Source organism: Anoplopoma fimbria, chromosome 19 (genome assembly GCF_027596085.1).
Source record: "Anoplopoma fimbria isolate UVic2021 breed Golden Eagle Sablefish chromosome 19, Afim_UVic_2022, whole genome shotgun sequence".
NCBI classification, from domain to species: Eukaryota; Metazoa; Chordata; class Actinopteri; order Perciformes; family Anoplopomatidae; genus Anoplopoma; species Anoplopoma fimbria.
In genome coordinates, this window is record NC_072467.1 from 15,826,517 (window position 1) to 15,851,707 (window position 25,191).

The following is a 25,191-nucleotide window of genomic DNA, read 5'->3' on the forward strand; positions in this document are numbered from 1 at the left end:
GAACATTTTACTAGTGGGCGAGATATAAAAGAAACAAACATCTTCTCTAGAATCAAATTAATCAAATTGACATTATTATATACTTAAGAATAATTTCAATGATTGGATTGTTAAAGAAATACTTTTGGTCTAGTGGTCCCATTAAGACTATCTTGGGTAATATAGCATGCGTTCAGCTTCTGAACGGCTTACATATATGATCTTAGACGCCTTTTGATTTTACCGAAACGCCAGGACTCGTGTTCGGAAAAATCACGTTGACTTTATTTGAGTTTATTTTACAGAACCTCAGTATCACTACTACTGAAGTTCTTCTTGGCCAGAGTACACGCACACAACAGCTGACCTTATATAGTGTTTAGGGAGCGTTATTTTTCCTAATAACAAACAATTGGCCAAAATCATCATTTAGCACATCAAGGCCAGATTTGTATGGTTAGGAACGTTTGGTGCATCTTTAACTGATGTTTTTCTTTAATTATGTTTTTGTTTTTTTCTCTTAAAATAAAATGAAGTTTTATGATTAGAGGCATTTAAGAGAATGTTGTTGCACGAGGCCCATTCACATTCTTGCCACTCGTGATATGTAAATCAGTTTCCAACAGTATAAAACAAAAAAGATTCGATGTAGAACCTGACATGTCCTTCACGCTGTTAGCTTTGTCGCACCTTTAGCCAGAATCATTGAAAGCACCCCTCCCTCATCACCATCACAGCTCTGCCACCGGTCGGCACGTGCAGTGTGAAAACCGAGCGCACCTCTCTCGCGCGTCTACAGGAAGTCAGAAAACAGGAAAAAAAAATCTCGAGTGAAGTAGGGAAAAGTTCCGGTATAGTTTATGAAAGATGAGCAGAATTTATCACAACACGATTTTACAGAACAAACCGGTACACAATGAGAAACTTGAGCGCGCGTGGTCTCCCTCTGTGTATGAAAGGTAGGGGCGTATTTGTTCACTGAACGTCGCGTTACATTGTGTTCTTACGATACAATCTTCCCCCTTGTTATGAAGCGAAACAACACCAAACTCCACTGAAAAAAATGTAGAGCAGGTGGATCTGATTTGCACATTATTAGTAATAAGTAATTATAGTTTGTAAATTCGTCGCTCAAATGAATCCCCAGTCAGCACTTAAACTCAATAAAACTACAAATGGTGTTTACAGTTCCTGCTGGCTAACGCCCTCTATCGTGTGTTACGGAAGTGCACAATAGGTGAGCTACACCTTAATAGTTTAGAAGTTGAACGTGTATTGAAATGAGGTCATTCGACGCCTGGCGAAATATAGAATTGATCTGGATGTTTTTTTCAATTTGCCATATTTGACCGTTTTTTATGAATGGAGTTTGGTTGGTAGCTCTCCATGTTTACATATAGGCTAGCAAGAGAATTCACAGTTGAAAGTGGAAGTATGGATATACTTCCTTTATTCATCTGTAGGGACTACAAAAAAAAAAAAGAAGTAGCCTCTTGGTTAATTCTGGCGCATTTACAGAAATTTTTTATTAATGTGCACTGTCCCTACCAAATAAACTAAATATTTGATATTTTTCTTCCTAACAGTGGCCAGGGGGTTCTTCTAGAAGGGAAGCTGCTGGATGTTTCCAGACATGCCATCAGTGATGACAGTAATCAAAAGGTACTGAGAGGGCAAAATCCAGCCGGGTGTCCGAGTCCCCCAGACTCTGTCCTCACTGGACAGTATGAACATGTCTTTCACCATCTGCCTTCGACAGAAACTGAAAACATTTTGTTGTGCATTTAAAGAAACAACCTCCCGATCTTTGTTATTCCTGAAATAACTTTTGCCCAAATCCTAATCTCTTTTAGCATTTTTGGACAGACTAAACATAAAGGCAGTCAGACTGATCATAACCCACACTGTGTCTGTCACTGGCAGGTCCGTTTCTACGTGCTCTACATCAAACCCAGCCGCATCCACCGGAGGAAGTTTGACGCCAGCGGGAAGGAGATTGAGCCCAACTTCAGTGACACCAAGAAGGTCAACACCGGCTACCTTATGTCCTCCTTCAGTGAGTACATGACAGGGATTTGAGTTTATGATTGCACATTTCCTTTCCTCTCAAACTTCATTCTGTTTTGTCTTCCATGCAGTTTAAGATCACTTTAAATCTGTGTGCCAATTTAAATCTTTGAACTGTAGCTGCACCCTTGATTTGAACAAAGCAAAGCACATGGTCACATTTGTGAAGATTCTTATGCAGAATGATGGTATTTAATTTGATGTCTGACCTTGACATCTTGGCTCCGTCGAAAAAGATTTGCCTGCGACGGGGGTGGGGGTGAGATAATGCGCAGCTGGAAGAAGCCGTTCAGTTTGTGTGAAACATAAATATACTTTGATAGAATCTTGAACCACTGTTAGACCTCTGAACCGTCCGTGGGGGAAGGAGCTCTGAACATTCAGCTGAATTATTGTTAGTGTCTGTTCCATAAATTACTTCAGAATCAGAATAAGTGTACAAGACAAATACTTCACAGGGAAAGCAACATATTTAATTCCACTACATTGTGCAGAAGCCAAAAGTGTGATCGTTTAAATAAAACAACGTTTTGTTCAAGAAAAAAATAGGTCAGTGAAAACCCTGATCAGGAATTTAGAGGATTCTACGGGTCTTAAGAAAGGAGGTTGCTAAAAAGTTTAAATGAGACCAAACGTCATCACTAGAACACTGGTCCTTTATTAGGTGCGGTGTCGTGAGGTCATGTGACAGTGACGTAGTTCCTTAATATCCTTACGTTAACTTTTTACTTCTGCCGTGTGTATTCACGCTTCCAAATCATAAAAGTGGTGTTCATTGTGAAGATTTTCTTGCTGAAGAAAACGTGTTAATATCATAAACGGTAATTTGCCACAGAGATTATTGTCTGCAGTAATCCGACCTCCAATGAAAAAATCCCTGTTGGCTCTTTGTCTATGGAACCAGTGAGATGCTAACTTCCTGGTTGGAATACAGAAACGCATCATCCTTGAGGGCGGCTGTGGCGTAGTGGAGAGCAAGGTAGTTCTCCATTCAGAGGGTCGGTGGTTCGATACCCGGCTTCGGCAGTCGATGTGTCCTTGGGCAAGACACTTAACCCCAAGTTGCTCCCGAAGGCTTGCCATCGGTGTGGACTGGATGTTGCATGAATGTTAGTTAGAGTCTGATGGTGGCACCTTGCATGGTAGCCTGTCATCAGTGTGTGAATGGGTGAATGATATGTAATATACTACTGATTGTAAGTCGCTTTGGATAAAAGCATCTGCTAAATGACTGTAATGTAATGTAATGTAATCCTTGCAGCACTCTATTCCATGGAGTTCGATCCGTTGTCATGCAGATGAATAAAGTATGATTTATTTGGTCATGCTCTTTGCATGTTGTGTCGTCTTACTTTGCAGCATTTTCTCTAAATGTTGCACGTGTTGTCAAATGGATAAAGATGTTTCCTTCATGTGTTTTTCTGTTTGCACGTCTTTCCTTAAGTTGCTGAGCTTTCAGGGCCACTGTGCCTCTTAAATCCCTCTGACCTCATTGGCTTTGATGCTTTGTTCCATCCGTACAGAGGTGGAAGCCAAAGGGGAGTCCGATCGTCTGTCTGAGGAGCAGCTGTCAGCGACGGTGAACAAGGCTGAGCTGCTGAAGATAACCGACAAGCACCGACCCAGCGGGACCTTGGCCTTCTGGTACCCAGAGTCCCAGATGGACCAGACGGAGCTGGAGACGGGACAGGATGTACGGCTGAAGACCAGAGGAGACAGTCCTTTTATCTGTGAGTCCGTGTTAACATGCTGCTTTACCACTGAAAACAGAAACATGTGCATCCAGTACGCCCGTATTACACATAAAGTGTTTGAGCCCGGCTTAAGCTTTAAACTTCAGGCTAACCATTTAAAGCCAGGAGTCTGAAGTGGCTCTTTGTTAGGGGATGCAACAGCACAATATTAAATCAGAGTTTTTTAATTAGTTTTCATAAGATTGACTAGGGGGGTCTTTTATGTTTTCACAACCCTCACAGTGATCTAGCTTGTCCTCGTGTTGACCTCTGTTGCTGTGCGCAGTGAATGAAATTAAATTTGAAATCCGGTCCTTCACAGTTTCACAAGTGGCCTCTGACAGGGAACGAACAGTGTTTCAGTCATCCAGCCCTGTGATGTTCAATAGTCCCTTTTTAGGAGTGGACTGCTTTGGTCTTCTCCTTTTTCACTTCTTTTGGCCAAGATTCATTATCACATGATCTGTGTTTTGATGTTTCATAATCCCGTCGAGAGCAAGGAAAAGTAGACGAGTGAGTTAATTCTAGAAGTTTATCATATTATATCTCAATATCTAGTTAAATGTGTGGAAAACGTATCGGCTAATTTCAGTCAGGCATAAAGCCTTTGTAATCCAGCAACCACCTGAAACTTAAACGATAAAAGGATATACAGATATAGATATAGAAATATGGTAAATACATGCAAAACCACACGGACAAAGCTGTTATATATTTTGGGGTACTTTTTTTGTATAATGCTTTTAAAAACAGACCTCAATAATGTACATTTACAATATTTGCAGTTAGTTAGTTACCACATCCAAAACCCAATAGAATATGGAGGATGACTTTTAATCAAGAAATGCATAAATTAATAAACAGTTAAATTCTGAAATAAACACAGGAAATGGCTAAATAGGTGCTGTATTTATTAAATACAATAATACATACATTAACAGAACCTGTAAAGAAGTACATCATTAATTGAGAAATTACATAAATAAATAATAATAATGCTTTGGAATTGATAGGGAAATATATAAAAACATATTTCTAAAAATCTACATTTATTTGTTTCTATATTTAACATGAATACTTTATTTTATTTTATTGTATTGCTGCATGCTTTTCTTTCTTTAATTCAGTGTTTCCCACAGGATTTTATAAGACTATGGTGGGTGGACCTGGGACCCTCTGGGGGGTTCCAGAGGCATATTCCCCTGGAAGATACATTTCTACATTTTAAATCTCTTTAACTCATTTTTGTTTTATTTCACTTTTGCTAGTTATGTGTTCTATGTCTGATGATTTTTTTTTCTTTTTCTGAATCATTTAAATAAACCGACTTATTCTGTGCCTCCAGTCTCCTTATCCAAAGTGGACGGTGGCACGGTGACCAGGTGTAACTTTGCTGGAGATGAAAAGGCCGGAGCATCATGGACGGACAAGATTCTGTCCAACAAAGCAGACGCAGTCAGCACCCAGAAGGCCGAAGGGGACGGAGAGGGAGCTGGGGAGGATGAATGGGTGAGGACCCAAAGTCATGTACAGGGTGCTAAATAAAACCTAGCTCACTCAATACGTCTGATGATTTGCTCCTACGTGAGCCCTGTGCTAAAGGCAACTCTACCTCTCTGACCCTTGAATGGATGTGGAATAGAAGCTAGAAGCTACGATTTGACCAAACAGGAAGTGGGCAGCAGAGTTGTTCAGTGTTTACAAATCAGGCCATGTCTCAGACCTCCACTCTGTTTCTCTCTCAGGACGACTGAGGGAAGCGTCTCTCCACCCATCAGCCCTCGACCTCTTGCAGTCTTCAGATTGAAACCTGAAATTTCGACCGCAGTCTCTTAATCTCTTCCATGTGTGCGGCCTCGGGGCTGGAAACCTCGCGTCACTGGACTCTCCCAGCTCCAGAGTGGATCTGGGGATCTGCTATGATGCACAGCGTTTTATACTTTGGATTCTTTCTTGGTTTATTCTTCTTCTCTCTCCTGTTTGTTTCCAGGTTAAATCCAGAATGCATACGCAGGATTTTCTGCACAGCCTGGTAATACTTAGTCCCAAATATCTGTTGTTTTCCAGCACACCTGATGAACTGGGTTTAAAGTCCTTTACAGATAGCCTTACTGTATTTGAAGTGTGTCTCTGAAGAGCTTTGTTTCTATAAGCCCATATACTGGTTTAGTTGTGTTACAACTGAACAGTGGTGGAAAGTTTATTTTCCTAAGTACAATTTTAAGGTACCTGTACTTAACTTTAGTATTTTTATTTTCTGCTATTCAGTGTTTTTTTACATTTGCACGCACGCACACGTGTATGTAATTGCATTTCCTATTATTATGGTCATCTAGTTATATATATATATATATATATATATATATAAAAGTCAGTAAATATGACCTGTATTATTCATGAACAGGATTAAAAGACTCATATTGAACACATGTTGGTTTTATTATTAAAAAATAACATTTTTTAGCAACATACAAGAATAATTTGGTTCCTTGATTACAACATATATAATACACGTATAGACATGTTCCTACAAGAAATAGAGGGATTTCTGTCATTTGGCTCCAATTTGTGCAAAACACTGGTGAATATGAGTTGCTCCACGTCACTCATAATACATATTTGCTAATAATTTTCTAATAGACAACAGCAACAAAAAAAAAAAAGATTTCATTATTTATTCTTTTAAACATTTGCAACAGTGGAGTAAAAATCTGGTTAATCTGACTTGTCAAAGAATATACTGTATAAATAATTTATATACATAAAACATTGCTGTGTCTTCACTTTGGTGCCACACGTCTCATGAACTTTCAGCACTGTAGTCCGTATTAGTATTATATATTAAAGGAAATTAAATGAAAAAGTAATTTTCTTTTTAAAACGCTTTTTGTGTTAATTTTCCAGACAAATTAGATTCGGGTCTTGGATCGAAATGATCTGTGAGGCTCTAAAACAACCAAAGACGGTGTATTTTTACCACTTTAAAAATCTATTTCACTCTCAAACCACTCCAGTATGATATCTTTGTTCTCGCTGACCCACTGGATGTTGACCTTGGTTTGCTCTACGGCCTGTTGCACTGCCCTGCTGGCAGAACCCAGAGTGTAATCCGTCGCAAAGCGCTCCAGCTGCACAACAAAAAGAGATCAGACCGGGGATGTTAGATGTTATAAGAGCATTCACAGTCACCCAAGAAAGAAACCTGACCTATTTCATGTAATTAGGAGATCTCCATCTCAACAGGATAGTTAGTCAGAATAATGAGAAAGGTCTCCAATTTAGTTTCTTTGATAAATGCAATGCGTTTGTACTGTGCAGGTTAGCAACGGTTAACATATAAAACTACAGGACGGGGTTTTATTTTATGTTTTTCCTTATTAACAAATCCTTTTTGAAAAGACCGAAACCAACCCAATTGTCCAATTATAGCTTAGCAACTGTATCTAGGCACGGCATGGGAGCATTTCATGCTACATTATTTTGTGACTGTTCGTTTGTGACCCAAAACCAATCACGAGGCTAGCACAGCTCAGCTTGTTGGCGTGAACCACATAGCTACTAAGTTAGCACCACACTATTAATCGCAGCTGTCAATCATGACGCCACGCCCCCTTTTATAGCATCAAATAACAAATTAAAAACTTGCACATACATCGGCGTGATAAGAACTACTTATGACAGAAACCATCTTCGTGAAAAATGTATTAGACGTGTACTTTGATCTTATTAGTTCTGCTGTTTTTGACTTCATGTCATCTATCTTCATATATAGCCTATTTTTGGGAGATGTAGCTTTAGCCTCAGGCTTTTAGCAAGAGAGCATGTAGCCGTGACCCCAGAAAAGGTTTATAAACAATCAGCCAGAGTTAATGTTAGCTAAATTAGCTAGCTGGCTACAGCTGATAAAACCAGCCTGCGACAGTTGCCATTTGAGAAAGCTGCTTTTGTCTTATTCTGCCTCTGTCAAAACTTACAAGAATTGCGAGTGGTAAGTCTGCTCCTGTTACTGCATATATGGCGCGTAAAAATGGATGGCTATGCTTAATGCTTTTAAAAATATTAACATAAATCAAATATATAATGCAATAAGACCCTTTCAAATCCACTGTACCACTGTAATGCAGCAAAGTAGATTCTGACACAATACTTTTAAGAAGATATATTCGATGGTTTTGATCATCTAATGGGATTTGTTGTCAGTAAGAGAAAAACAGACTTTAACCAGCCCTGTCCTTTAAACTATATATTAGAAATGCCGTAGCAAGAGAAGTTTGGGGTTTTGTCTCAGAGGTAAAACTTACTGACACCCATATAACTCACGATGACGGAGAGACTTCTGATAAGTTATCAGGGTGTATCAATCATTGGTGCGTGACAGGAAAGAGGCGTCTCCACTTGAGGCCACTGCACGCCAGTATCATTTTAACATAATAAAAAAACATCCACAAACATTACCTCCTCCAGTTCAAATTGCGTGGAGAACCTTCTGGTCACATCCATGATCAGCATTGCTGGTTCCCTAAAGACAGGCAGAGTGGACAAAATGTTAGAGGCAGTTTTCAGTGTAGTGCAGTTCAACAAAACAACGAAACGCAACCTCTAAGGCGACCACAACAGTTGAGTCAACACGTCTCTTATATTCTAAAAGAAACTTTATGGAAATGTTTCATACTGATGTCAAAATGCCTATTTATTAAAAGAGAATTTTGCATCTCTGCTGATTACTTGATTTAAATCAATCTCCAGAGTCACTGTGTGCTTATGAAATTAAACCCTGTCTGTAATGTGTATCTAAACCTTGATACCGATCAATTTAGCATCCTGGTAACAGCACAAACAACGAGGACTTTATGAAGGCGAGCTAATGATAAGCACTGATTAAATAACAAGACCTTTGTACTCGATGACACTGTCAAAGATTTTTACAAGCCATGTTTATTATAGTCGGTTTTTTTATGGCAGTTTCGTTTATTCAAGTGACTCGACCGCACGTCGCCTTAGTGTCAAGAGACCTCAGTGAACATTGGCCCACGGGCCAGACAGGCTCTCAGATTTCCTCTGTGATGAGGCAGCGAGCAGCAGCGCGTCCACAAAGAAAACACTGACATCATCAACACTAGGCTTGCCTTCATATCTGGCACCTCGTTGCCTCAGAGCAGATCATGAGATAGAGCCGTGAACCGAGACAACACCAACCCACAGAGCCAACCCGCTCCAAAAAAGGAAGCAGTGTATGTCTTTTGTTTTTAACATTCAACTTTCTTTTATGAATATAACTCATGGTGTGTGCCTCCCTTTAGGTGGTCAACTTTTTCTTGACCTCAGTGAAAATTATGTATTTGAAAGGCTAAAAGCCAACAAATCAATTGAAGCAGAATATTTTGTCAGTTAAAAACATGTCATGAATGTTTGAACTGATGACATCTATCTTTGTCATGTACCTGTTGACTTTTGCAGTTGGAGTTATTGCAAATGTTTGCATCACATTAGTCTGAACCATCCTATGCAACCGCCATGTGCAATATACAGATACATTCAGGGTCGGGTTTGCTCTGGCAAGCTTGGTACTCATGGTACTTGTACTACAATCCATCTAAGAATTCTGTATTCATCAGCAGAGATCTGATTTTAGAGATTTACCATTTACTGACCCACAGAATATTATCACAACTTTAAAGTTCTCCTCGTCTCTATAGAGCCTTTTAACCTTGCTTAGCTCATTGTTTGGGACAAACAATACCCACTATACACTACCTGCTAAGCACCAAACAGCAGAGTCAGCACTAACTGGTGAACCCAGTGAAGCATTTAGCAGCTAAAGAGCCACATATATTTCTCAGTAGTTAGTAGAAAACTAAAAATGAGAGGGAATATTGTATTTACATTTGTAATGAATGCTAATGTTAGAGCTAATGTTCTGTATGTGCTGGGGCTCAGGCAACAGTTTGCAAACATCTTTTATCAACTTCACAAAATATGACAAATGTGTATAACTTTTAGCTAGTTGAGGAGGGCCTCCTAATTTTCTCAACTAGCTAAAAGTTATACACTTTTTTGTTTTGGATGCGCCATCCAAGACAAAAAAAAAGGATTGATGGAGTTTTAAAGAGCTGTACGCTATTAAAAGAATGTTTCAGCTCAGAGTTCTCACAGTCTAACTGCTGTTGGGTCGGCTGCTTCTCCACCCTGATGAGCATATGTTCTGGGGTAAACCATGAATACGTGTAATTTTCTTGTAAATCTGTCGGAACAAAAATGGCTATATTTAAACATTAGCATCTTGTTTTCCTTTTCAAGTTTATGATGGTGGAACCCCAACTACACAATCTCAAATGCTACTTGGTCATGACTCAGAAAACAAACCAATATAAGAGGCAGTTGAAAGAGTCCAAATAGCAACCTACCCCTGTCTGACGTACTCCCAGTGTGCTCTGATAAAGTTCCAGGCCAGCGCCTGGCCTGGCACGTTCTTAGCTATGTAGGCAATAGTTGAAGCAACATCCATGAGACGAATCTTCTCAGGGATCAAAGTGTACTTCAGGTATCTGCAAGATAAGGAAGGGTCTTCATCTTGTAAAAACCGTGTGGCTAGGATTCAGCTTATCACAGGTGTGTCCTTACAGAAAGCTATTATTGTGTACAGGTCAGAATAACAGTAACACAATCATGCAGGTGCCACATCGGGGGCTTGACGTTTCACCTGTTGAGCAGCCAGATCTCCTTGGTGCAGGACAGAGCCTCCCGGAGCTGGTCCTTCTCTGAGGTGTCGCTGGAGCTCTGGAACTTGTCCCAGGCGAACTCCCACTCTTTCCTCCCCCCAGCGGCAATGGCTTGGCAGTAGATCACGGAGCGCAGGTTAGGGGGGATGCTGAAGCACACGCACACATGTACGGTTATCTTTTTCTCTACATCAGAGGACCGTCTTATTACGTCTTCTCGGGCAGGCGCCAGTGTGTTAACACACTTACCATGCATGTATGTGTGCATGTGGGGAGCGCATACAGTATACACGTTTAAAGAAGAGTCAATGGGCCTCATGCAAGAAGCATTCATAAGAACAGATTGGTTCTTTAGTGGCTTGTACGAGTGATTCAGGAGAACATCTTACCAATTTTCTGGCATTTTGAATTTTGTCTTTGGTACGATCACAGTTTAAAGTCCAGACCTGTCATAGGAGTCATGTGACATTAGTCTATTGTTGTCCAAGCCAAAGTGTTTCACTAGTGGACTTCATGTTTCATTACTAATTTTGAGTTTGAAAAATTTTGAGTGTGAACACTCCAGCAATGTCCAACAAAATTACACCATTTTGTTGGACATTGGCCTTCTATGTTATTATTGGGGCGTTTATTATGCTTATCTACACATATCATTTACACTTGGGTGGCATTCATTATATTTACGCTGGTCATTTACACAGTTCGGAGCGTTTGCTGAATGTGACGTGGCTCACTCATACGAGCCCCCCCTACGAAAACAAAGAGAGTTAACATGAGAATACCTAATCATCTTGCAGGAGGTCCAATGTCTTTCTCCTTTAAAGTTGCACCTGGATTCATAAAGCATGTCTAAAGGTTTGGAGGTTTTGTTTCACTTCCTCATTTAGAAAGAACAGGATCAGATTTTGGGAATATAGTGCATGGTCATATAAAGATCTTGCCAAGTGCAGCTTTAAAGATAAGAACCACAATGCTAGTGAAAAGAACAGCCACCAACAATTAAGACATGAAAGTGCTTAAATGACACCTACCTTAACTAAGTCATTGCTGGAGAGTAAAGCCAAAGAACATAATGACAGCTATTACAGTGAGAGCATTTTTGGGGGGACAAATAGAGTCATGCAAGTTTAGGATCATTTAAGAAGGTATGGAGTTGAATGTAATCTTCAAATTCCATATTAAAAATACTTATTCCTTAGTGTCCATACCTGTTAGTGCCGTTGTTGTTCATCCACTTGGCAAACATATTTGTAGCCATCGTTATGCATTCTTGGAGTCCATTGGAGCACGCCACCTCTATGGCGATGATCTGGTTGGGCCTTGGAAGGAAGCATAATTAAATTTTATATAACAAGTATTAAATGATGGCAAATATAATAATGTAATGTTTTTTGAAGGAAACTGGTAGATGCCATTGAACACTTTGAAAAAACCTTGTGTTGGATCGACTCCATCTCACTGTAATACATCCATGCTCCAACTGCTCATTTTACAGGTTTTACGAATGGAAACGCTGACTCGGCCGTTAGCAAAAAGCTATGTAACCTATGTTACCAAAAGGAAGTTAATCAATTAGGTTAGGAAAAATGTGAACGGTAGCACTAGCTGAATCAACATTAGCTGGGCTATGTTTGGAAAATAACTGAAAGAGTTATTCATATTTTTTGAAGTGGGGTGTATTCTGCAAGGTAAAATTTGTATTTTTTTTTTTCCAATGGAGTCTGGTGGCTGTGAAGAGAGCAGTATAATGGAGTCAGTTCCCCGTTGGAAAGGGCAGTCAACAGCAAGGTATAGCTCAGAAAAATAAACCTTGTTTGAGAAAATAATTGACGCCGTGTGATAACCATGTTCTGTTTGAAAGTGCTCTTTACAAAAAAAGTTCCTAAAAATATATTGATTTGTGAATTAATCACACACAAAAAACCTCCCCAGTGTGTAGATGCCCAAATACAAAATAATTATTCAATAAACTTTGTATTTATCATATGAAACAACCCCCAACTTCTAGAGAAGTGCTTCCATATAAGCACACTACGTACCTGCACAAGTCGTGACTAGCATGTGTATAACCAATGATGTGTAAGCTAACAATGCAAACTCACACATCTGTTCTGCATTGGAGCTCTTGGTTCTGGACTGAGAGATGGAGAACTGTAAACTGCAATCAGGCGTAAACCTGTGGAGGATTAACTGAGGGCGTCTTTTCTTACTGTAAGGAGTGATCTTCTGGGACTGTGGAATTGTCTGTGTAGTTCTTCAAGGAGTTGTAGAGGCCCGTAACCTGTTCCCGGAGGTACACCTGCAGGAAGAGACAGCTTTACAGCAGAGTTACAGGAACACACGCAGCAATATATGACTCTTTACTGCCCATCTGTTTATGATGAGGGATGATCAACACTGACAGCAGGCTTTTGCATTAAGTCTGTTAAAACCAGCACAGGTCTATTCGGTTCGTAGCAAAGCAAGATGCATTTTTCATTTTGAATATCACAAGTTTAAGAAGGAGGTTTTAATGACACATGCCTGCATGGGTCCATACACCTCGGAGCGGTCAAACATGAGGACAAAGTACCCCAGGTTCCTGAGTGCTGAATCCCAGGGAATAAACGCGCTCTCATTCCGAAGGAAGCGCGTCGCATTCAGAGCCAGAGTCACTTCAACGAGTTTGGCCCTGAGGAAAATCAGATTCCATTCGGTTAGATGGAATGAGCCACCGGCATGACCTCATTTCAGTCATGTTTTTTTTTTTATTCACAACACACTTAACCAAAAGAACATTGATTTGTAGTAGGCAACTGAATCACAGTCATTACCTTGCTAAGTTAAATGCATCATCAACAAGCTGCCCTCTGTTCATCAGTGGGATCCGCTAAAAAAAACAAGTATAAGATAAGGAACAGTTGACATTTCTGGTTACAAAGACATCTACAACTTTACTGTAGTCATTCTACCAACAGCAGGAAAATATGACTTGAAGTGGCATAGGAAAAATGCAGAAGAAGGCTTTTAACCAAATCATTTTCTTATTAGGATTATTATTACATTTAGTTTTAATGTTTTCAAAGTCAAACATCGCAACATGGCACAAAGACCTTTGTACAGACATTCTTGGTCCACAGACAATGAATCCCAATGATTTGTTTCTACTCTAACAACTGGTGGTTTTTCTGTGTGTCATTCTTGTTCCCTACAGGGTGAATTGTAATAACTTGAGTAAAGATATATGAACAGAATGACATTTTGACCTGCTGGCTGCACTAGATGGAAAGGCACGGGATCTAGAAAAGTAATTAGAATTTATCCTCTGGGAACCATGAATGTCTGTCAAAATTTCTCTGCAATCCATCCAACAGCTGGCAATAGTCTGGACCAAAGCGGCTGACCAACCTGTTTAACGACATTATCATCCCTGGACATATTCTAAAATATTTTCATTTAAGGATGTTGATGACATGGTTAATTCAAGTATCCAAACTCAGTACACCCATTGTGTAATAGGGTCAAGTTCAAGAAATTGAGGTTCAAATTTCTCTTGCGTGAGACTAAATTATCAACCAGTGACTTGCAATAACAACAAATTGTTTTTGATTCAACTTAATCTGCCAATCTACAAGAACGTCAGGGCGAAGCATTCAGTTGTCTAGTAAAAAGAGGCCTGTATCTGCTCAGCTCTGTGATTGGCTAACTCGTTTTTTGGCTCAGTGCTCACCTCTGGGTTTGTCTCCATCTGAGTCAGGAGGCGTTCCCAGTTCTCAAGGTTGTAATTGACTCTGTAGTATCCAGTGCAGTTGACGTTTGCCAGGATCCACTCTCCTCTCTTAGAGATGAATTGGTCTTTCTTTACTGTTCAGAAGGCAAATATCATAATGAATCAATGGTAAATAGTAAATGGACTGCACTTGTATAGCTCTTTTCTCGTCTTCTGACCAATCAAAGCGTTTTAACACTACATGTCATCATTCACCCATTCACACCGATTCATACACTGATGACAGGGGCTACCATGCAGTTATCACCTGCCCATCAAACTTTCTACTGACTTGTTTCCAATCAAAGACCATCCCATAGCCACCTTAAGATGTCCAAAGATCCAGTTTATAATGTTTTTTTAATGTAAACTGATGGTTGTTTGTTAAATATGAAAACAACGCTGTTAGAAATGGGGTTTTAGGAGAAACAGGGTGTTTCATTCCAAGTTTCTCTGTTGTGGGTTCTCTCACCTGGCTCGCTGGATTCCAACCAGATGGTAGAAGATTTGAGTGTATTTGACATGACTGTGATTGGGACGTACCACCAAAGACTAATCAGGCAGAAAAAAAAAGAAAAACAAGGTATAATGAGATCCAGAAGCTCATTTTCCAGGAAATGATTATTCAGCTTTTATACATTAAGCAACAAAGAGTCAAAATAACAATCTATAAAGAAATTTCAGGAAAAGTTGAAACAATGATCTCTAAATGGACCATGAAATTTAATCTCCCGTATAATAAGCAGATATCTGCAACGCCATCTTGCCAGAGTCCAGAGCTTTTATGTTTTTCGTCTGCCCAGAGCAACTAAAAAGGTTAAATTATGGTGCAACTCACCATTGTAGTGTTATGGAGCCCATAGTTACAAGACATTGTTTCAAAACACTCCGCATGGCCAAAGGCATAATTTACCGTAATCAGCTGCAGTAATTTCATGCAGGCCCTGGCGGAGAAACACTCGGTGAATAAGGTGCCATTGATGCGATAACGTAACGTATTTTGCCAACACAATCACAAACATGACTCCTTCATTATTTGCTGACAACTTTTCTCAGAGGGAGTTAGAGATTGTAAAGCGATGAAGTCACCGGAGGACAGATTTATAGTCCAACTTTGGTCTTTGGAGAAATAGTGAGGTTCATCTTCTCTCAGCCTACCCCAACTGAGAGGCACTCATACTCAAGATGTTGATTCACATGAATGCTGAAGGAGGGAGGCAATGTTCTGGAACCAGTTTTGGACCAAATGTTTTCCTGCTATACTGCATTTGCTCACATTTTTCACCTATTGGGCCAATTGGTCAGAAATTCACGAATACATGCAAATGAGTGACAACACCATCTAAACGGTCTACAAATGGAAAGTGAACTTTGACAGTATCCTTCATCCTGGTGTCTAATACTGATCCAAAAATAATTGAATCTGTTTAAATAAAATAAAATAATATCAACATATTGCATTACGTTATAACAGTATTGTTAAACCTACATTAATTGTTTCTTTTTAGGCCACTTGAAAAACAATGCACTGAAAGGTACTAAAAAGCTCTGTAGACATGAGAAAAACTGTACCCTGAGTTGGGTGACAATTCACTGTGAGTGCACAAATATAAGCCACACCATTCACATTAAACATGGTCATTTTATCCATTGTTTATTTTAAAAAATATTGATTAGTGCAGCTTTATATATAAATGAAAAGTATAGGGCCCAGTACCAACCCTGGTGTGACAAGTGATTTCATGTGACTGGTGCAGAACCGTAAGAAAACATCCAAGGGTGAAGAAGTGTTGACGCAAGAATGGATAGTCCAGAGGGACCAGGGGGGACGCTTTCCTGGTCGGGCCCCGTTCTGGTAAATAGAGTGCTGCAGGGATGACGTATTTTTGGAGGCCAACCCAGAAATTAGCATCACACTTCCCTCGACAAAAAGCCAATGGGATTCTTCCATTTAATTTGGGATTATTGCACAAAATAAACTCTGTGGCAAACAAACGTTTATGATACTTTTTGTCTAGCAAGATAATGTTCACAAATAAAGCTTTAATGCACTTGCCAGAAGTAGAAAGCTATAAATGAAATACACCACTGTCACATGGCTTCCCGTCACCACCACTACAGCAACACAGAGACGGTAATAAAGTGTCTCACTGGAAAGACGATAAGATCCAGGAACTTCTGTTGGTAAGGGTTGACGCCAAAATTAGGGGCCAAATTCAAGGAATGTAAAAGAGGCTTGGTTGCTTATGACTACAATTACCGACAGGCTTCATGGTTGCGGCGTTTATGTGTCATGTCCTGCTTCTTGTCCTCTCTTACCCCTCGTCTAACAAAAAACAGTTTTTTCCAGGAGGAGCGAACGCGGCTGACATGGATTATCTCCTGATGTATGCTACTTGTGAGAAAGGGAAGCTCGAGGTCCGATTCTCCACACATTGTCCGGAGTTTATATGAGGAAAAATGTCTTTACATTTGGATGTGCTACCAGCAAACTGTACATATTGTTGTCTGCTATCCAAAAAATAATTGGTTCTTTTCCATAAAATGAACAAATTCTAACAGATTCTCAGATAAAGTAAACTGGTCATCTTTCTGTAATCAGAATGTAAATCAGTATTATACATTAGCTGAGACCCAAACCTAACCATGTGCACTGAAGCAAAGCCCATGTAGCACCTACCTAGATTCAGAGGAGTCATTGAACAGGAAGTGCTTCTGGTACACTTCTCCATTGGTAGTGTTGATGGTGAGGACAGGATAGCCAATTTGTTTAGTCCACGTGTTCATCACCTTGGCAATGTCGATGTGACCACCGTCCTCAGACTCCGCCTGCAAACATGTCACAATTCAGTTCATAGTCTATGATATAAATACCATAAACTGATCAATGATTACTGAGACAATGGCATGGGCATTGTCATACAAGACCTGGTTACAGTCAGCAACAGAAATTTGGCTTGTATAAATCAAACACCTTACCTTTTGAATATACTCCCAAAGGTCGTTCTGGTCTGTGTTTTCATACTTAAAGTTCATGAGGTACATCTGAAACACAAAAACAGAGAGATCCAGGGAGATGTAATGGAAAATAATCATTATTTTCAGGAGGAAATTTTGCATACAGAATATTGATGTCGAGATCTTTATGAAAATGTCCAAACACAACTGTCGGCAGCAGATCCCAAGAGGATTTTATGTTGAAACCCATCTTGACAGAAAAAAACAGAAATGTAGAAATTTTTGCAAATTTATTAAAAAAGAAAAACTGAAATATCACATGGTCATAAGTATTCAGACCCTTTGCTGTGACACTCATATTTAACTCAAATGCTGTCCATTTCTTCTGATCCTCCTTGAGATGGTTCTACTCCTTCATTGGAGTCCAGCTGTGTTTAATTAAACTGATTGGACTTGATTAGGAAAGGCACACACCTGTCTATATAAGACCTTACAGCTCACAGTGCATGTCAGAACAAATGAGAATCATGAGGTCGAAGGAACTGCCCAAGGAGCTCAGAGACAGAATTGTGGCAAGGCACAGATCTGGCCAAGGTTACAAAAGAATTTCTGCAGCACTCAAGGTTCCTAAGAGCACAGTGGCCTCCATAATCCTTAAATGGAAGAAGTATGGGATCACCAGAACTCTTCCTAGACCTGGCCGTCCAGCCAAACTGAGCAATCGTGGGAGAAGAGCCTTGGTGAGAGAGGTAAAGAAGAACCCAAAGATCACTGTGGCTGAGCTCCAGAGATGCAGTAGGGAGATGGGAGAAAGTTCCACAAAGTCAACTATCACTGCAGCCCTCCACCAGTCGGGGCTTTATGGCAGAGTGGCCCGACGGAAGCCTCTCCTCAGTGCAAGACATATGAAAGCCCGCAAAGAGTTTGCCAAAAAACACATGGAGGACTCCCAAACTATGAGAAATAAGATTCTCTGGTCTGATGAGACCAAGATTGAACTTTTTGGCGTTAATTCTAAGCGGTATGTGTGGAGAAAACCAGGCACTGCTCATCACCTGCCCAATACAATCCCAACAGTGAAACATGGTGGTGGCAGCATCATGCTATGGGGGTGTTTTTCAGCTGCAGGGACAGGACGACTGGTTGCAATTGAAGGAAAGATGAATGCGGCCAAGTACAGAGATATCCTGGAAGAAAACCTCCTCCAGAGTGCTCAGGACCTCAGACTGGGCCGAAGGTTCACCTTCCAACAAGACAATGACCCGAAGCACACAGCTAAAATAACAAAGGAGTGGCTTCGGAACAAGTCTGTGACCATTCTTGACTGGCCCAGCCAGAGCCCTGACCTAAACCCAATTGAGCATCTCTGGAGAGACCTGAAAATGGCTGTCCACCAACGTTCACCATCCAACCTGACAGAACTGGAGAGGATCTGCAAGGAAGAATGGCAGAGGATCCCCAAATCCAGGTGTGAGAAACTTGTTGCATCATTCCCAAGAAGACTCATGGCTGTACTAGCTCAAAAGGGTGTGGAATACTTATGACCATGTGATATTTCAGTTTTTTTTTTTTTATAAATTTGCAAAAAGTTCTACATTTCTGTTTTTTTCTGTCAAGATGGGTTGCTGAGTGTACATTAATGAGAAAAAAAAATGAACTTTTTCGATTTTAGCAAATGGCTGCAATGAAACAAAGGATGAAAAATTTAAAGGGGTCTGAATACTTTCCGTACCCACTGTATATATGGTGTTTATGTGATTTAGTGATTATGAGTTTAAAACAGGCATTTTCCACCAATCAAGGCATCTAATTAGAGAACTTTGGTGTGGCGGCTTGCTTTCCCGCCCATGTGGTGAGTCATGTCACATAATGAACCACAGAGTGACCAAGAGGGCGCATCTTCTCAGAGGGAAACTACTAGTTACTTACATTGATTCCTTTCTTGAAAACTCTTTCTGTCACAATGCCCTCCAGCATTCTCAGCACAGTGGCCCCCTGCAGAGTGAACACCAAATACATCTAATCGGTTCATATTCATAGTACGCATGTGGGACTGCAAATAAAACACACACACCCACATCTATATATGTATTCATTGCTAGTTTCATTTGACTCTACCTTACTGTAGGTTATGCTATCAAACATCTGAGAAATCTCAAAATAACTCTGGACGTCTTCCTGCGGAGCACTGAGAGGATGGGACGAGGCCAGAGCGTCCTGCTCAAACGCTTCATGGAGGTTGCTTATGATATGTGCTTCTTTCTGAGGAAAACAGGTAGAGCCAAGAGCACATATCACATTACTACATGAAGATATGAAGCAGTTCATCTTGCTTCAAGATTATTTTTTTTGTGTGTATTTTTCAATGACCATACAAGTTGAAAAGCTTTGCAAAAGAAAAGAAAGAAAACCTGTCCTCATTCTGCAGTGAATGCTTGGACTGAACTTACTAATTGGAATGTAGGCTCCACATTGTCCACTGCAATGAATGACACGTACGTGGCAAAGCCCTCATTCAGCCAAATTTCATTCCACCATTTCATTGTCACCAGATTTCCAAACCACTGTCAAAAAGAGGAGAAGATGTGGATAGTTGAGGTAACAGTGTCATGTAAGCATGGAAGGTTTCACTAGACAACAAAATATTACATTACTGGGCAGAGTCACCTGCACCTACAAAATGGCACTCAAAGAGATACGTACTAACGAGGAAGACACTCAAAAATTAACACAAAAAAACATAAATTGACTACAATAAGAAAGAAAAAGACTACAAAGAGACCAAAACAACACAAAAAGATGCAAAACAGATGCAAAGAGACACAAAGAGACTAACAACGACAAGAGCTGTGTCCCAATCCAGCGGCTGCAGCCTTCAGAGGACCCAGCCTTCGCGGTCTACGTCGGTCACGTCCTTTGAATACTGCGAAGGCTGGACCGAGCGGTCCTCGAAATGAGACGGTCTGGTCCACAAATGATTTCCTGTTTGTGTCACCAACTTTTCGCGCCCCCACCCTTTTGCCACTCCCGTCTCCTAGCAACCAGCTGCGGTTGACATAAAAGAGGTGAAGCTAAGTTAAAAGATTATAATGGACGAGCTGCTATAAATAGCGCAGCGGCTCTCGGTAGAGTCAACTGGTTAGTTAATAGCGTCACGTAAATTAACCGAACATTTCAACATAAGTGTGATCTGATCAGGTCCCTTGTTTTTAGTTTCACGTTACAGGTCCACTAGTCGCCATGTCGATTAATATCAAAATCACCTTCACCAGCACGCAACGAATCTTGTGATAAGTTGGGCCGTGAAGGATCTATCAGTTGTATCCTCCGAATCTGGGAAAAGAAGGCTGCATTTGTCGACAACATTAGAAGGAGTCTTTGAAATGGGACAGCCTCAATCGGTCTACAAATGCAGCCCCCGAAGGATGCAGCCGCTGATTGGGACACACAACTAAAAAGGACACAAAATGAGGACAAAACAACCACAGCCAAATAAATTACAACAGAAAGACCAAAACACAACAAAGAAACATAAAACAACCACAACAAAGAAACACTAAACAACCACAACAAAGACACATAAAACAACCACAACAAAGAAACACTAAACAACCACAACAAAGACACACAAAACTACAGAGATTCACATATCAACTTCAAAGAGACACAAAACAACCACAACACGGACACACAACATTACAATAAAGAGATTAATGTATGTAACACTAAAATGTTGCAGGATGTTGTTAGATTAATGTTATCATCATTTATTTATTTATTTTCCCTCTAACCTGGTGTGCCAGTTCATGTGCAATGAGAGAAGCGATCTCTTCCTTGTGCAACAGTGAGGACACTCCCTCCTCGTAGAGCAGGCTCCCCTCCTGGTATGTGACCAGTCCCCAGTTCTCCATCGCTAGAGGAGCTAAGTCTGGCAGTGCAATTTGATCTGGAGGAATCACATAGAAGTGGACAAATGATCAAATGATAAACGTGCATAGTTTGTTACACTATCTTTAAGTCAAATTAGTTTTCATATATAACCAACAAGTTCCAATGAGTCAGCAAAAGTCCACATAGGGAGGACGGTCGGGATGGTGGATGGGTTAAAAAACACACGTTCATCCAGGAGACTGCTGTTTGTGTCTCGGGTGAACCAAGTACTTTTGCTGCAAAAACATAACCAAGTACTTCTGTTGCCTAAACATAACCAAGTACTTTTGTTGCCTAAACATAACCAAATACTTTTGTTGCCTAAACATAACCAAGTACTTTTGTTGCCTAAACATAACCAAGTACTTTTGTTGCCTGAACACAACCAAGTACTTTTGTTGCGTCTTTGTTTTGTGTCAATTTCGTAGTAATTTTAAGCCAAACCATGATCGTTTTAAATAAACCTAAAAAAGTTTTGTTGTAATTGTATTGAAGTAGTTTTATAACTTTTATTTTTGTTTGTAACAAAATGAAGGAGATTCTAAAGGCTGGGGGGAAAAAAACATATTAAACTAATGTGTCTGCATTTTTAAATGCCAGGGGGTTAAAGCTATAAGGTTGGAAAGATGATATGAGTATGGGTGAATATCACAGATAAGGAAAAAAGCAATATGATAGTATGATACGTGTAATGTTGTAGTTTTTGAATATCTCTCTCTCTCTCTCTCTCTCTCTCTCTCTATATATATATATATATATATATACAAATATATATATAAATATACATATAAATACATATATAAACATATACAAACATATATATATATATATACATATATAAACATAAATATATACATATATAAACATACATATACAGATATATATAAATATATAAACATATATACATATACAGATATATATAAATATATAAATTGAATTATACCAATTTATTATAATAATATTATAACAAAATATAAAGTATTGTGACACAGTATACATGTTCTTGCTAGCCTATACAGAACTTAACTTACCATCTACCAACACATCCATCCAATCAGATCCAGTCAAAGGCTTACCTAGCTTCTGCTGTTCGTAAGGAATTCCAAAATAGCTCTCGTAGAACTTGAGAATCTTAACGGTGATGTTGGCAGCATACTGAGTGTGTCCTGCTGCAGTGGCTTCAGGACGGGCATACGTCTGTACGGGGAAAAGCACTACAGTGAGATAAAGCAAAGAGGATCTTCTCCTAAATGTTGGTGGTGGTGACATATAGAAGGTTAAATGTGTAAAGAAAAATATTTTTAATAAAAGCCAATAAACAATGATTTAGCTATTGGATTAATTTTGGTTGATGCTGAATGATGTTTTACCAAAACCAATGGCAGGAGGAACTCTTGCCAGAGTATTTTTGATCAAATTAATAAATATTTGTAGAAGATATTAAAAGTCTCTCGGAATTCCAGTCATGGTCAACACCTTACCAAAAAGAAAAACATTAAACTAATTTTAAATCTACAGTACACATACATACTTTAATATCCACACGCCCATGTAGCGGGGAGCGAGTTGCCGTGAACTCTGAAACTGTGAAGGCAAACAAGTACGTCGACATCTTCGGCGTTGGATAAAAGATAGTCTTTTTCCAGTCGTCGTCGATAATTTCGGAGTCTGAGAGAGCGGGAGACAAGGCAAACCACTATAAGGAAGGAAATCTTTTATTCTGTTATTACCCTTATACTGCCTGAGGGGGACATTTCTAAGAGACATGAGCTACAATATACTGTACTTATGTTACCTTTTATTCCTGCATTCCCTAGAGCTATAGTGTTCGTCCTGTGGATGATTGTCACCTCAAACACTGCCTTCATTTCTGGCTCGTCGAAACAAGGAAACACGCTCCTGGCTTCTGTTGGTTCCAAAGTGGTGGCAGTGAGGAATCTATGAATACGGAGAAAGAAAGTCTTACTCATCAGGGGCATACTCCAGGAACTCTGGATACAAAAAATGAAGAAGCAATTTGGATATGATAAAGAACCCATGATTAATTACTTTAAAATGAAATACATTGACTTCATTGAATAGCCAATGTCTTTCAAATACAGGTGGAAACGGAGGCCTGTCATGAAAAATAGATAAATTCCAGTAATTAATCAGACAATAGCCTAAACCATGGTTCGAAGTTTGAGCACTTTGAACATAATTGCATTGTTTCTGCTTTTTAATCTAGAACACTAAACTCTACAAGCAGCTCCTGAACAGCCCATTCTGTATGTTTAAGGCCGCAAAGACATCAGATGCACATTGTTCTTTTATTCAGACTAACTGACTACCAATCCAGATGTATTTGTACGTTGATTGTTTTTGTTCTCTTAATTTATTTTATGCAAAATCAAATTAGTGAGTTGGCCAGGTTTGTTATTTTTAGCAGTAAAAAGAAGTGTCTCTAATGTCGCTTCTTATATAAATTATTAGAACGACTCTGTACTGAGCAAAGTGGTTCATTCTTGATTTTATATTTCATTGCATTATAAAAAGCATGGCAAAGGTTATGGTCTACTTAAGATTTACTTTTTATTTGACTTATTACATCAAAACCGCAGCCAACAACTTCATTCATTGGTTTCACTTTGGGTTTAGAAATGTAAAGCAAATTGGTGTCTAATCCAAAACTCTGGCGGACTGTTTTATTTTTCTACAAGCAAAACGTATATCCTCAAAATAGTTTGAAAGAGTCTACACAAGAAAATAACAGCTTCTAACATATAATTGATTTTACTTACCTCTCTGTATTTTGATCACCTTCATAAGCTGGAGTACCTTCAACATAAGTGCTTAGAAACATTGCATAAAGACTTTCTGTAATTTCTCCCTTGAAAGCCAGAAACAAACTATAGTTCCCCCCTGCTTTTAACACGTTATTTAACTGGATCTCCAGGAAGTTGCTTGCGTCTTCGTGGTTCTTCACCGAGTCAATATCAATCTTCTCATTTGTGTCTATGTTCATCACCAACGGATCAGAAACTTCCAGGTCCCGGCTGTTTAGGTAGATGGCATCAGTGCCCTGGACACAATGAAAGCTGACGATGGAATTTCCGGTGAAGAGCATCGTCTGGTTAGGACTGGTGACATTCACCTCCTCGATTATTCGGGTGTAGAGGTGAGGCTGGAGGACGACCTTGTAGTGTTGGGGTACGAGGTTCTTCGGCAGCCGCATGACCGGCGGCAAACTTGTTGTGGTGGACGGGAACGTCGGACGTGGCGTCGGGTTCATTGTTGCGATCTCGGTCTTGTAAAAAATGATCATGGTGACTATGCCGGCGATGACGGAGACTGTCAAGACCACGAAGGTGACGGCAAAAGCCTTGGATAAGGCAGATTCTTTAGGCATGCTGACTGCTTCAGAATGTCCGTCCTGAAGGTCCTGTTGCTTGACTGGTGTGAGAGGAATCTGGAGAGCTTGTGTGCCTCTGGTTTGTTCACGTCCAAGTAACCTCCCTCCCATAAACCGGGTTTGGCCTCAAACAATTAAGGGCCTGCTCAGATTAAGCATTAACTCGGGCATTGCCGAAGGAGCAAAGAGTGAGCGTCACAGTGCGTTGAGGGCGATGTTCATTGGCCTCGTAGTAAATAATCAGTCAGATTCTGCTCGCAAACATCTGGAGGAGGTTACTGTGGTCTTGCCGATAATGCGCGGCTAAGTTGACCTCAAGGAACACTTTATCCTCACACTGCACCCGCCAACACATCTGACACACGCACACACTCCCTTCCCACTCCCTTTCTATGAATGTAGCACACATCTGATTCACAAGCCTAAATGAAAACAAGAGCAGCTGGTGGGAAAAAATCCTGCAGAAGGAGAACATTGGTGTCACCCCTATTGATCTTACGAAAGGTGTCCAAAGTTTGACGGCCAGGTATAACCTCAATGCAGGGGGCCAGACGACAGCTTCCATAGACACATGTCAATGCAGATTCCTGGGCGATTGATAAACTCCAAACACAAGGATGCCTGTGAAAGGAGGAGTACTGAGTGGGCTGGATAAGAGAGGAGAAA

At 40.0% G+C, this 25,191-nt stretch overlaps 2 protein-coding genes across 2 annotated transcripts; one reads left to right on the forward strand and one right to left on the reverse strand.

Moving 5' to 3' along the window:
• The first annotated feature begins 716 nt into the window (after positions 1 to 716).
• Positions 717 to 6,660, forward strand: arpin (actin related protein 2/3 complex inhibitor). Its single transcript, XM_054619324.1, has 6 exons — positions 717 to 938; positions 1,566 to 1,641; positions 1,903 to 2,035; positions 3,570 to 3,776; positions 5,125 to 5,288; positions 5,525 to 6,660. The coding sequence occupies exons 1-6, from the start codon at positions 847 to 849 to the stop codon at positions 5,531 to 5,533; spliced, it is 681 nt and encodes a 226-aa protein (XP_054475299.1). The 5' UTR covers positions 717 to 846; the 3' UTR covers positions 5,534 to 6,660.
• Positions 6,204 to 24,562, reverse strand: anpeplb (alanyl (membrane) aminopeptidase-like b). The gene is made up of 20 exons (XM_054619323.1): positions 23,915 to 24,562; positions 22,930 to 23,072; positions 22,666 to 22,802; positions 22,211 to 22,331; positions 20,996 to 21,150; positions 19,655 to 19,768; positions 19,323 to 19,466; positions 19,134 to 19,199; positions 17,226 to 17,291; positions 16,927 to 17,075; positions 14,719 to 14,798; positions 14,208 to 14,341; positions 13,312 to 13,367; positions 13,022 to 13,169; positions 12,709 to 12,797; positions 11,707 to 11,817; positions 10,480 to 10,647; positions 10,184 to 10,324; positions 8,235 to 8,298; positions 6,204 to 6,907 (listed from the first exon to the last, which is right to left on the reverse strand). The coding sequence occupies exons 1-20, from the start codon at positions 24,520 to 24,522 to the stop codon at positions 6,761 to 6,763; spliced, it is 2,841 nt and encodes a 946-aa protein (XP_054475298.1). The 5' UTR covers positions 24,523 to 24,562; the 3' UTR covers positions 6,204 to 6,760.
• Between the last annotated feature and the right edge of the window lie 629 nt (positions 24,563 to 25,191).

Coding starts and splice junctions, on each gene's coding strand:
- arpin (XM_054619324.1), top strand. CDS start 847: ATGAGCAGAATTTATCACAACACGATTTTACAGAACAAACCGGTACAC. Junction 939..1,565: donor TCTCCCTCTGTGTATGAAAG/GTAGGGGCGTAT, acceptor TCTTCCTAACAG/TGGCCAGGGGGTTCTTCTAG. Junction 3,777..5,124: donor AGGAGACAGTCCTTTTATCT/GTGAGTCCGTGT, acceptor CTGTGCCTCCAG/TCTCCTTATCCAAAGTGGAC.
- anpeplb (XM_054619323.1), bottom strand. CDS start 24,522: ATGCCTAAAGAATCTGCCTTATCCAAGGCTTTTGCCGTCACCTTCGTG. Junction 22,332..22,665: donor ATGGGCGTGTGGATATTAAA/GTATGTATGTGT, acceptor TTCCCCGTACAG/ACGTATGCCCGTCCTGAAGC. Junction 10,325..10,479: donor GAGATCTGGCTGCTCAACAG/GTGAAACGTCAA, acceptor CTTATCTTGCAG/ATACCTGAAGTACACTTTGA.